Here is a 12,949-nt window from a genome sequence, read left to right as displayed (position 1 = left end):
GGGAGGCCAATGGTAATGAGCAGGTTTTTGTGAGTGAGGGAATCATAAGGAAAGGAATTGGATGAATTGGAAGTGTAAGTTGCCACCAGTCCATCTCACAGTGGTTTAGAGTAGCTAGTTAGATCAGGGTATTTGAAGTTCATTTAGTTTGGCCCCTGCTTCTACCTTCATTCCAGAGACAGCCCTGTCATTGGGGCCAGAATACCCAAGGCAGAGGGTGGAGAGTTCTCCCTGTCAGTGCTGGCATGAGCATAGGCAGCCTTTGCTTCTGTGGCAGCTTTCTCCACATTCCATGACTGGAGCCACTCTTCCTGTGATTCACACATTTTCTCTTAGAGGTTTCCACACATTCAGCTGCATTTGTGACTACTTTTGCTAGATCAGGGGCCATGCATGTGGTCTTTTTAGGATGACTGGCTCTTGATCCATTTTGTGTTGATATTATGGTTTAACCCTGAAGGCAACTGAATTGGTGTTCTGAAGATCTTTCACTGTAAGCTGAAAACACCAATTTAATAACCATCCATAGATGAAAGTACCTTCACAAGAGCTCTGGGATTCAGGTGAGAGGCTGCAGCACCTGGGTGGAGCACAGAATCATAAAAAAAAGATGCATTGAAGAGAGTAAGAATGAAAGTTTCACTTTACCCATGTCACCCCAAAGCCCACACAGCCTAGTGCCAAGAGAGATCTCCTAGACCCATGAGTTTTATCTTGGAAGAAAGGGACAGAGAAGTGAACATCTGACTTCACCATGGAGCTCAGCACCAGGCCAGTGAACCCCAGTACCATGGGCCTCCCACAAACCCTGACACCAGGCCCACCCACAAAAATCAGCACCGGGCCTGTCTTTGGACCCCAGAACCATGGGCCTCCCACAAACCCTGGGTGCACCTTGCTTCTATGGCAGCCTTCTCCACTTTTGTGGTGTAGTAATAGCAAGTCATTTACTGCAACCATTGTGCTTCTTTATTTTTGTGGGCCCACCCACAAAAATCAGCGTTGGGCCTGTCTTTGGATCCCAGAACCAGAAAAGAATCAAAGTATATCACTACAAAACATCATTAAGTTACAAAGCAACTTGTAACTTGAGAGAGGAACAAAAGAACCTCAAAATAGAAATAACCTAACAAAATGGCAAAAGTAAGTCCTTACCTTTCAAAAAATACTTCAGATGTATATGGATTAAACTCACCAATCAAACGATACAGAGTCACTGAATGGATTTTAAAAATCCAACTATATGCTATGTACATGTGATTCATTTCAGATTTAGGGACACATAGGCTGAAAGTGAAGGGATGGAAAAAAGATATCTCATGCAAATAATAAGCAAAAGAGAGAAGAAATGGCTATACTTAGACAAAATAGACGTCAAATCAAAAACTATCACAAGAGACCAAAAAGATCATTAACTAATGATAAAAGGGTCAATTCAATAGGAAGATATAACAATTATATATACACCTTTAATCAAAGCACCTAAATATATGAAGTAAATATTAACATATCTGAAGGGAGAAATAGACAGCAATACAATAATAGTAGGAGAACTCACTATCCCACTCTCAGTAATGAATATATCATCCAGACAGAAAATCAATAAGGAAACAGCAGACTTGAATAATACTAGGGACCAAATAGTCCTAACGTTATTGTACCCAACAGCACCAGAATACACATTCTTCTCGAGTATGCATGGAACATTCTCCAGGATATATCACATGCTAAGTCACAAAACAAGTCTTAATAAGTATAAGAATATTGAAAACATTCAAAGTAACTTCCAACTGCAATGAAATGAAACTAGAAATCAATAACAAAAAGAATGCAGAAAAATTCACAAATATGCGGAAATTAAACAACACACTCTTGAATAACCATTGAGTCAAAGAAAAAAATTCGCAGGGAAATTAGAAAATATCTCAAGACAAAAATGACAACACAACATACCAAGAATTATAGGATGTAGCAAAGGCAATACTAAGAGGGAAGTTTTTCACAATAAATGCCTACATTAAAAAAGAACAATCTCAAATAACCAACATACCTCAAGGAACTAGAACAAGAGGAGAATATTAAACCCAAAGCTAGCACAAGACAGGAAATAACAAAGATTAGAGCAGAAATCCATGAAATAGAGAATAGATAGACAATAGGAAAAAATGATAAAACTAAGAGCTGGTTTTCTGAAAGGATTTTAAAAATTGACAAACTCTGTGCTAGACTAAGAAAAAGATGAGATTTAAATACATTCAGAAATAGAACAGAGGAAATTACAACCAATGTCAAAGAAACAAAAAAGATCATAGGAGACTATTATGAACAATTATATGCTAATAAGTTGGACAACCTAGAAGAAATGGATACATTCTTAGAAATATACAACCTACCAAGACCAAATCTAGAAGAAATAGAAAGCTTCAACACACCAATAACAAATAAAGAGGTTAGATCAGTACTCCAAAACCTTCCTGGGATCCTGGAAAACAAAAGGATATTAGGGAAAAATTAGTGGAAACCTAATAAACTTCGGGTTTTTATTGATAATATTATACCAATGTTGGTTTCTTAGTTGTGATGAATGTCCCGTACTTGATGTAAGATGTTAATATGGAAAATTATGTGAGAGGTATTTCTGTACTGTTTTTGTAATTTTTCTGTAAATCTAAAACTATTATAAGGTTAAAAGGTTTTGTTTACAGATGACATTATTTTCTTGTGGAAAATCCCAAGGAATCTACAAACTCCAAATCAACTTACATCAGCAAGGGTGCAGGATATAAGATAAACATGCAAAAATCAATTGTATTTCTACATATCGTCAATGAATACATAGACACCAAAGTTAAAATGGAATGTGATTTTTAAATCACTCAAAAAATGAAATACATATGTGTAAATCTAACAAAACAGGTATAGGACTTGTATGTTAAAACTGCACAATGCCAGTAAAGAAATCAAAGCAGATCTGAATAGACAGAAATACCATATTCATGAATTGGAAGACTCAACATAGTAAAAATGTCCATTAGGATATTTTTATAGGATAGGATTAATGCAATTCTATCAAAATCCCAGAAATACAATTTGTAGACATAGACAAGTTTATTCTAAAATTTATATGGAAAGGTAATGGAACTAGAATAACTAAAGCAATTTTGAAAAAGAAGAATAAAGTGAGAAGAACCAATTTACTCAATTTTAAGGCTTATCATATAGCTACAGTAATCAAGACTGTATGCTATTGGTAAAGAGCTAAACACATAGATCAGTGGAATAGGACAGAGATCCTAGAAATAGGCCCACACAAACATGCCCACCTGACTTTTGATGAAGGTGCAAAAGCAATTCAAAGAAGGAAAGATACACTTTTGAATAAGTAGTGCCAGAGTAACTGGAGATCCATAAGCAAAAAGAAATGGACCTCAACCTAAGTCTCACACATTATATAAAAATTAATTCAAAATGGGTCACAGACTTAACTTTTAGAAAAACAAAAAGAGAAGACTTTGGGGGCTAGGCTAGATAAAGAGTTCTTAGAATTAGCATCCAAAACACAATTTTTAAAAGGAAATATTGGACTTCATCAAAACTAAAGATGATTGCTCTGTGAAAGACCCTGTTAAGAGGATAAAAAGACAAGCTACAGACTGGGAGGAAATATTTGCAAACCACATATCTGATAAAGACCTAGTATTCATATACTAGACATATATAGAACTCTGAAACAATAAACATATAAAGAACTCTCAAAACTCAAAAGTTAAGAAACAAGCAACCCAATTAGAAAACGAGTGAAAGACATAAAGAGACATCACACTGAAGAGGATGTACAGATGGCAAATAAGCACATGAAATAAGTACATTTGAAGCATGTCTCTCTAGGCTGTCACAAGTACCTGAGTGCAAAGCCCTTTAGGAACTAGAGGTAGACTGTTGCCTGGCCCTGAGGGCTCCAGATTTAGGGCTAGATGCTAACAGAGAAAGGCAATTGGGTACTGCCTTAGTCTGTTCGGACTGCTATAACAACGTTCTTAGGCTGAGTAATTTATAAACAACAGAAATTAATAGCTCATAGTTCTGGGAGCTGGGAAGTCCAAGATCAAGACACCAGCAGACTCGATGTCTGGTGATTTTGTGTCTGGTGAGGCCTCATTATCCACTTCAAAGATGGTTCTTCCTAGCTGTGTCTTCATATGGTGGAACGGGTGAACAGGCTCCCTCAGACCTCTCCATGAGAGTGGAACCCTTGTGACCTAATTGCCTCCCAAAGGCCCCATCTCTTAATACCAGCACCTTGGGGGTAGGTTTCAACTCATGAATTTTGGGGGAACGCAAGCATTCAGCTTATATCAGGCACCAAAGGTGAGCACAGCTTGACTCTGTATGTGCACACGGCACTCTCATCCTTTGTGGGACACCAAGCCAGAGCCCAGAAAGTCAGAATGCTCTTCCCTGTTTGGAATTTGGCCCTGTGCAAGTTCCACAGTGGGGACCTCACGTCTGTCCACACAAGGACACACCACATGAGCAACTTGGGATTTTCCAGGCCAGTCCCTACGTTCATGAAAACACGGCAGCTCTGTGTTCACGCCACCACAATTAACTTTCCACCTCCCACCACCCCCAGAAAACAACGTGCTTAGCTAATTTCTAGGACTTATTTGCTTGCTTGTTTTGACTAAATTGTTGGTTATTTCCTTTTTTTCCAAAGAAGAAAGGAAAGAAAGGCAAAAAGAAAGAGAAAAAGGCAAAGAAGGATAAAGATCTGACAGCTGACAGGTGAGGAATGGACTCGTTGTGTTGTGATGCACGTGAGAAGCCCCAGAGAACAGCACAGGGAACCCCGAGTGCGCCCCCTCTGTGATGCCACGCCCTCTTCATCCTCCACAGTCCCGGAGTGGTGGGAGCCACCTCTAAGTCCCTACAAATCCCAGACTGGAAAGATGCCTGGGTGGCCCAGAAGGCAAACCTGGACCCCCATGGCTTCTGACGTCATAAGATTTTTTTAAGTTTTAAAATTCATGGAATTTTTTTGTTTAAGAAATAACACCCTGGTGAAGCATTTGAGGAAATACGGAGACTCTGAGTTCTCACAGGACAGGAATCTGCCCGAGCGCCTCTGCTGAGGCCGTTGCTCCTGCCGCGGAAGGAATGAGAGCAGTGAGGCCCAATCTCAGGAAGGGCTGTGTCCTTTCTCAGAGCTTCATGGGCCCAGCTTCAGTGCAGGACGAATGAATTCAAGTGTTCATTTTTAACTTGAAGTGGCCTGAAAGTACTTTAACACTGAAAATAAATAGTACCTAGGTTTTCAAATATTATCAAGGAATTTAATTAAAATCCCTAATAATGTGGGAAGTAATTTTGAATGTATATTTTTCTTCCCATGGGTCTTATTAATGGGTCAACACCTGTCGCTCCACTGTTGGGGGTTCCCTCCCCTCTCCCTTGGTCCTGTCGCTCCCCTGTTTGGGGGTTCCCTCCCCTCTCCCTTGGTCCTGTCGCTCCCCTGTTTGGGGGTTCCCTCCCCTCTCCCTTGGTCCTGTCGCTCCCCTGTTTGGGGGTTCCCTCCCCTCTCCCTTGGTCCTGTCACTCTTCTGTTTGGGGGTTCCCTCCCTTCTCCCTTGGTCTCGTCACTCCCCTGTTTGGGGGTTCCCTCCCCTCTCCCTTGGTCCTGTCACTCTTCTGTTTGGGGGTTCCCTCCCCTTGGTCCTGTCACTCTTCTGTTTGGGGGTTCCCTCCCCTTCCCTTAGTCCTGTCGCTACCCTGTTTGGGGGTTCCTGCTTCTCCCTGTGTCCCAGCATTACTCTCCCCAAACTCTGTTGGAGGGAAGCTCTGTGAGGGAAAAAGCCCTGCCTAGAGCTCTCTGCGGGGGAAGAGGAGGGCAGAGCACCCAGAAGGGCACTGGGCATCTGTGGCCTCCAGGGAGGCCAGAACACTGCCGCGGCCCTGGCAAGCAGCCCCTGGAAACACAGTCGGGGGAGTGTGGGTTTCTGCTCTCTAGAGAAATGGCTGTCACGGGCCATCCATAGGGGGAGGGGCTGCAGGTTTCTCCACTCAAGGCTGCATTGTTTGAGAAGCAGTTCCAGGTCGAGATGCTGTGGCTGACTGCTGCCGAAGAAGCAGCTGGTCAGCGTTTTGAGTCTCAGGTGCCCCAGTTCGTGGGGAGGCACACATCTGTCCATGCGTAAACACCAGCACCTCCTGGGGCAGATTTGGGGGGCAGAGGGGCCTCGGAGTCCCATCCCTTGAGGAGGGTGCAGCCCATGCTCACACACTGTGCCACGGTGTCTTCTACTAGCTTTTTTTTTTTTTTTTGGAGACAGAGTCTCGCTGTATCGCCCAGGCTGGAGAGAACTTGCGCCATCTCAGCTCACTGCAACCTGTGCCTCTGGTGTTCAAGCGATTCTGCTGCCTCAGCCTCCTGAGTAGCTGGGATTACAGTTGCCCACCACCAGGCCCAGCTAATTTTTTTGTATTTTTAGTAGAGATGGGGTTTCACCATGTTGGCCAGCCTGGCTTGAACTCCTGACTTCAAATGATCCGCCCACCCTAGCCTCCCAAAGTGCTAGGATTACAGGTGTGAGCCATCACGCCTAGCCTCAGACCTTCTTAATATCATTTGTTCGATTGTTAGAGAATCTTCTTCAAATTTATGTTAATATTTTATGCATATATTGTTTATATTAAATAAGTATTCAAGTTAAAACACTACAGTTGATACTTCCTTGATATATATGGGTCAAATATTGCTATCCCAAATTCCACTAAATTAAATATTTCTTAACTTTCAGCAGAGGGCATACTACTTTAAATGTTTGATGCAATACAACTCCAGTCATCCAAAGACTGGGGTCATTGGATTAACATTTCCCCGAATAGTATTTGGCTTGGGTCTAACTGATATTCTTGGGTATCTTTTAATCACACTAACTTGGATCACAGGACAGTCAGAAGAACTGTCTAAATAAAGTTGTATTTACAATTCTCAACTTAAAGAAAGACCAGAGTAGGATGGAAGAATAAAGAAGAGGAAAAGACAAAACATCTCGAAGGATTATACTGAATAATATTTGAGTTTAACCTATCTAATTTCTGCAAGCCAAACCCCAGCAAGTATCATTGGGAGTTTCATCCGTTATGTGGCATACTAAGTCCATTTTTTTCTCAATTAGTATAAATTACCAATGTGCTGGCTATATGCTCAAGGTCCTTGTAGAGAAGTGGTTTTGACATCTGTAAACACTCTGTAAAGTATAACACCCTCCTAAAAAATCACCCTCATTGCTTTAGACCTTTTATCTTCCATATAAGAATTATCTTCAGCATAAGTCTTTGTTCTTTGTAGATGTTTCTTTCAAACAATTGTGCAATTGGGTTAAAAGGAAACATAAATTTCACAAAGGATTAATGATGTACTACAGCTTGCAGATGCTAGCCGAATATATAATTATAGGTCCATTGCATTACTATTATTGGGTAATTTCTAATTCATATTTGTGCCATCATGAAGACTGATGGAAGGGCAGACTGCAGGAGTTATAGCTGGTCCCAGACGCCCAAAGATATCATTCTTATTAATGGGAAACATCAGATACACACATGGATGAGTGAAAGTATTGTTTTTAAAAAGCCTAATTTATCCCCAAATTGTAGAAACACTTCAAAAATCCTTTTATTTGCATATGAACAAATGTACTTTGAAATAGATCTGGTTTAAGTTCTCCGCGTATGTGATCATTAACAGAAATACCGCCGATTTCTGTGTGTGTGCCTCTGGAACAGACACTCTGCTTTCTCCCCAGGACCATTGAGTCTCTGTATAAGGAACTGGTGGAAGAAGGATTACTGATCCAGGCTCTGAAAGTCAACCTCTCTGATTACATTGGTGAGTACACAGAGAATAGTACATGTATGTGTCACGTGTCACCTCTTGTGTTTTGAAATCCCAGCAGCCGGAAATATGTTTTATTTACATTTTTGTTCAAGCCAAAACCTGGCCGATGGTGGCTCCTGGTAAATGTTTGTTGGATTGAATTGATTCAAATAACCTAAGAGGATGCTGTGGACTAACAGATTCTCTTAATAAAATGGTTGCAGCTCTCTCCCCTAACGTAATGGAAGCAGGTTTTTAACCTACTAGCAAGGTTCCTTGGTGCATTCTTTCTGGCATAATCTGATTTAAGGAAACGGGGAATTGTTAATGATTTCACTTGTAAAAAATGCACCTGGGGCAGCACCTAAGGCCTCCACAACAGAATCCTTACTGGAGGAATTCTTTCCAAAAGATACCTTCCAATAGAGACACAAATATTGGGGAGGAATGAGGTGGGGACATTTGTTATCACAGCCTCACCTAATGGTTTTCTCTAAATTTTTAAAAAACACCATGATGACCTGAAAACACACTTAAAGCTTAAAATTCCTCATAACTGTACTACCGTAATGCAGTTATTAGTTTTACTTTTATGAAGAAATTACCCCCAATGAATGACAACATTCTCCTACATAACCACAGAAGGAAAATCACTCAGAAAATCAAATGCAATACTGTTACCTAATATACAGTGAACCATCAGCTTTCCCAATTGTCCTGATAATGTACTGTATAAATACTTGTCTTTCTCCATCCAAAATCCAGCCAAGGATGGTGCGAGTGATTGTTGTGTCTCTTCCGTCTCCCGTAATTCCTTCCGTCAGAAACAGTTTCCCAGCCTTCCGCCATCTTTCACAACACTGACATTTTTGAAGAGTCTGAGCTGTGCACAGACTGTCTCTCAGTTGAATGTGCGTCATGGTTTTCTCATTATTCGATTCAGGTTAAACATTTTGACAGGAAAACGATGGTGTCTCCCTGTCAGTGTTTACCACTGGGGGCACTTAATGCCACTTTGTCCCATCAGTGGTGAGGTTAGGTTTAATCCTGTGGCTTAGGTGCTGTTCCCGGGATTTCTCCACAGTAAAGCATCATCTTTCCCTTTATAATTAATGAACAATCAATCCAAGGGGTGATATTTTGAGGCTGTGGAGATTCTGTTCCCAGCAGCCTCTCAGGCAGCGTTTTAGCACCCACTGATGATTTTGTATCTCCTTCAGTTATTGCTGTAGCAGTTGTAAAAGTGGAGATTTTTCTCTTTCTATCATTTCTTCTACATTGAATAGATATCATTCTTCTGTGAGGAAGTGTGGAATCTTTTAAAATTGCATTATCAGTGTAGACACATGGATTCTTTTTTTATTCAATGTATTATCGTCTGTCCCTATCATTATCCATCCTGATATTTACATTGACCCAGTTTTGGTCTGTGAGGGCAAGAAGGCCAGCATTCTCCTTTGATCAAAGGGTGGTTATTTTAATCCCTTTGCAAGACAGCCTTGTTTTCTTCTTGAGGGCTTAAAGGAGCCCTCACATTTCCTAATAACATAAGAATTTTGCCGGACTATTTATTAAGATATGTTTTGGGTTTCTATTTATTTTACTTTCTGTGTTTCTTCTTCAAGTGCTGGAGAATTTTCTCCTGTATCTTGATTCTGTTTTGTTAATTCTGTTAATATTTTAAAATGGCTGTTTTTAACAGAACTGTCTCTTATTTATGGTTTGGATTTCTGAACAAAAGATCCTAGTGCCGAGTACAGTGCCTGGCACGTGGTAGATTCTCATTACCTATGTGCGGACTGACTTCTCAACTAATTATTAATTTCTCATCCCTTCTGAACTTTTTCAATGATCTGTCAATTTCCAGGAAGCATCTTTAAGATGCCTAAGATCAAAGTGGGTGGAGTCAGCCGTTTAAGAGTGACTTTGATGTGGTTTAGATCTGTGTGCCCACCAAACCTCATGTAGAATTATAATCCCCAGTACTGGAGACGGGGCCTTGTGGGAGGTGAGCGGATCATGGGGGCAGTTTCTCATGAACGGTTTAGTACCATCCTCCTTGGGACTTTCCTCATGGTAGTGAGTTCTCACGAGATCTGGTCATTTAAAAGTGTGTAGCAGGCTGGACACGGTGGCTCACGCCTGTAATCCCAGCACTTTGGGAGGCCAAGGTGGACGGATCACCTGAGGTCAAGAGTTTGAGACCAGCCTGGCCAACATGGAGAAACCCCATCTCTACTAAAAAAAAAAAAAAAAAAAAAAAAAAAATTAGCCAGGCGTGGTGGCACACGCCTGTAATCCCAGTTACTCAGGAGGCTGAGGCAGGAGAATCGCTTGAACCCGGGAGGTGGAGGTTGCAGTGAGCCAAGATCACGCCATTGCACTCCAGCCTGGGCAACAAGAGCGAAACACCATCTCAAAAAATAATAATGATAAAAATGAAAACATAAAAATAAAAGTGTGTAGCATCTCCCCCTTTCCTCTCTCTTGCTTTCGTTCTCACAATGTGAGACATCTTGCTCCGCCTTTGCCTTGTGTCATGATTGTAAGTTTCCTGAGGCCTCCCCAGAAGCTGAGCAGATGCCAGCATCATGCTTCCTGCATAACCTGCGGAACCGTGAGCCAATTAAACCTCTTTTATTTATAAATTACCCAGTCTTGGGTATTTCTTTATAGCAATTCAAGAACAAATTCATACAGACTCTAAGTGAAAATGACTCAATCTAACCAAAGTAGTCAAATACCCACCAAAATCTGGCACACTTTGACCTTGTCCATATTTTCATTTTTTCCCTTGTCCATATTTTCATTTTTTCCCAGTTAAGGTCCTTAGCTTGAAAGATGGCAGTGTATCTTCCCAAATCCCCACATAGTAAAATAGAGCAACTAGAAAACAAGACCAAAACCCCCCAGGCAACACTTGCACCAAAACTAAATGACAAATTTTCCCCATTGAGCCCCAAAGTACAAGCTTTAGGGACACCAAAGGACCTGAGAACAGGAGACCCCAAAATAACCAGAGAGCAATGGGCCAGGTAATGTGCAGTGGGCCAGGTAAGAATCAAAGCTGAAACTAGGAGGAGTTTGGCCCACCTCAATAGCAGATGGGTGTAAAGGACCGGAATAAGAAAGTGTGAAGGGGCTGGGGCGGTGACCCACCCCAGTGCCTTCCTCCACAGGGCCCATACTACAAAGAAACTCTTGGGAGTTAAATCAAAATTGAGCAGGATGGGAAAAGTAAAGATGAAGCATAGAGAAGGCCCAGAAGAAATTAGGGGAGGGGACCAGAGCCAGAACATCTCAGAAAGCAAACCACCGCATTTTTAACATCTATAAAGACGACAGAGGAGGGAGCTCTGTGAAACTGGAAAAGCTATCCTGTGCCACACTTCCTTCTAAAAGTATTGGACTATTCACTCATATAAATTTGAGCAATGGAAAAGTTCAAGGTCAACGCCCATGCAAAATTATCATAAGAAAAAAAGAATAAGAAAACATTAACTTCCCAAAAAGACATCTCCACAAAGCAGGTCTATACTGAAACCTATTTCAAAACAGGTTAATATACAGTAAGAGGTCAAGCGCGGTGGTTCATGCCTGTAGTTCCAGCACTTTGGGAGACTGAGGTGGGCGGATCATTGGAGGTCAGGAGTTCCAGACCAGCCTGGCCAACATGGAGGAACATCATCTCTGCAAAAATCACAAAAGTTAGCCAGGTGTGATGGCACACACCTGTAATCCCAGCTACTCAGGAGGTTGAGGCAGGAGAATCGCTTGAAGCCAGGGAGGTTGCATGAGCCAAGATTGTACCAATGCACTCCAGCCTGGGGGTCCATCGCAAAAAGAAAAAAGTTAATATACATTAAAGAATTATAGAAGACGTGTGAGAACAGCATAAAATAGAATGAGTAAAACCCAGAAATGAGGTGACACATCTCAATAAATATAAAGGGGAAAATGTTTTAGAAAAAAATAAATTATAATGAATACAAGAGCAAATAAAAATGGTAATGCTTTAGAAATAAAAGGCAAAAAGACAAATTTTTAAAGTAAAATTAGAAATTAAGGATATTAAAAGAATTCAAAGAGCATATCAAATATTGATGACAGACAAAGAAAATCCAACATACAGATAATACAAGTCCCTAAAGAAGAAAATCAAAGCAAAGGAACAGAAAAAATGCAAAGAATTTTGGCCAGCCACAGTGGCTCACACCTGTAATCTCAGCACTCTGGGAGGCGGAGGCAGGAGGATCTCTTGAGACCAAGTATTTGAGATCAGCCTAGCAACATAGCAAGACCCTTTTTCTACGAAATAAAAAATAAAAAGTAGCTAGGCATGGTGACACACCTGTAGTCCCAGCTACTTAGCAGGCTGAGGCAGGAGGAGCGCTTGAGCCTAGGAATTCGAGGTTGCAGTGAGTCAAGATCACACCACTGCATTCCAGCCTGGGTGAAAGAGCAGGACCTTGTCTCAAATTTTAATTTTATAAATATATATAATTTTAATTCATGAAAATTTCTTAGGACTTTTCCTGTTTAGAAAAAAAAGTGCAGCTCTCTGCTAATGATCATTTAACTTTAAGTAAACATGTTCTTTGAGGCTGAAGCAAATCTGACTGATTTTCAATGTGAAAATAAAATACAAAAACTGTTCTTGGAGTTATTTCTAAACAGAACTAATATCAGAATCTTCTGAATCATCAGAATTGTCTATTTCAGAAAAAATCAGATTCATCAAATGAATCTTCAGCCAACAATCACTGGAAAACGATGTCAAGATCATGCATAGGAATGCTACGTTTCCTAGGATTTGATATTTTTTGGCAATCAAGAATTACTATATTTCCTAAATGGAAATACCACTAGTGAAAACAGAATGCTATAAATAGAATGATGTCTTTTGTTTCTGAAGTCAGTATACTAGAGCTATGCAAAAATAATAATAAAAACGAGATATTTCGTGGCAACGTTATCTTGGGGTAGATGCTGCGGTCGAAAGCACCTCTGGCAAGTATTCTCAGGGCAAACGGGAAAAGGGTTTAAATGTTTAAAAAACATTAAAACCAC

At 40.7% G+C, this 12,949-nt stretch overlaps 1 protein-coding gene across 4 annotated transcripts in view; it reads left to right on the top strand.

Annotated features, from left to right (window-relative positions):
- IQCA1 (IQ motif containing with AAA domain 1) overlaps positions 1-12,949 on the top strand; it is a 180,046-nt gene that overhangs the window by 116,341 nt on the left and 50,756 nt on the right. For 2 of the 4 annotated variants that reach the window (XR_010129730.1, XM_055380635.1), the window contains exons 12-13: positions 4,721-4,785; positions 7,809-7,891. Coding sequence is in view for 2 of the 4 variants with exons in the window: in XM_055380635.1 (XP_055236610.1) it covers positions 4,721-4,785; positions 7,809-7,891 (148 nt within the window). In the remaining 2 variants the exon portion in view is untranslated. Of the gene's footprint in view, positions 1-4,717; positions 4,786-7,808; positions 7,892-12,949 lie in introns of all 4 variants that reach the window. The other 2 variants (XR_010129729.1, XM_055380634.1) reach the window with 1 other exon arrangement.

The sequence above is a fragment of the Gorilla gorilla genome, chromosome 11, assembly GCF_029281585.2.
Source record: "Gorilla gorilla gorilla isolate KB3781 chromosome 11, NHGRI_mGorGor1-v2.1_pri, whole genome shotgun sequence".
In the NCBI taxonomy this organism is placed as follows: Eukaryota; Metazoa; Chordata; class Mammalia; order Primates; family Hominidae; genus Gorilla; species Gorilla gorilla.
Note: the sequence above shows the minus strand (reverse complement) of the source record. Positions and strands in the feature narration are given on the sequence as shown.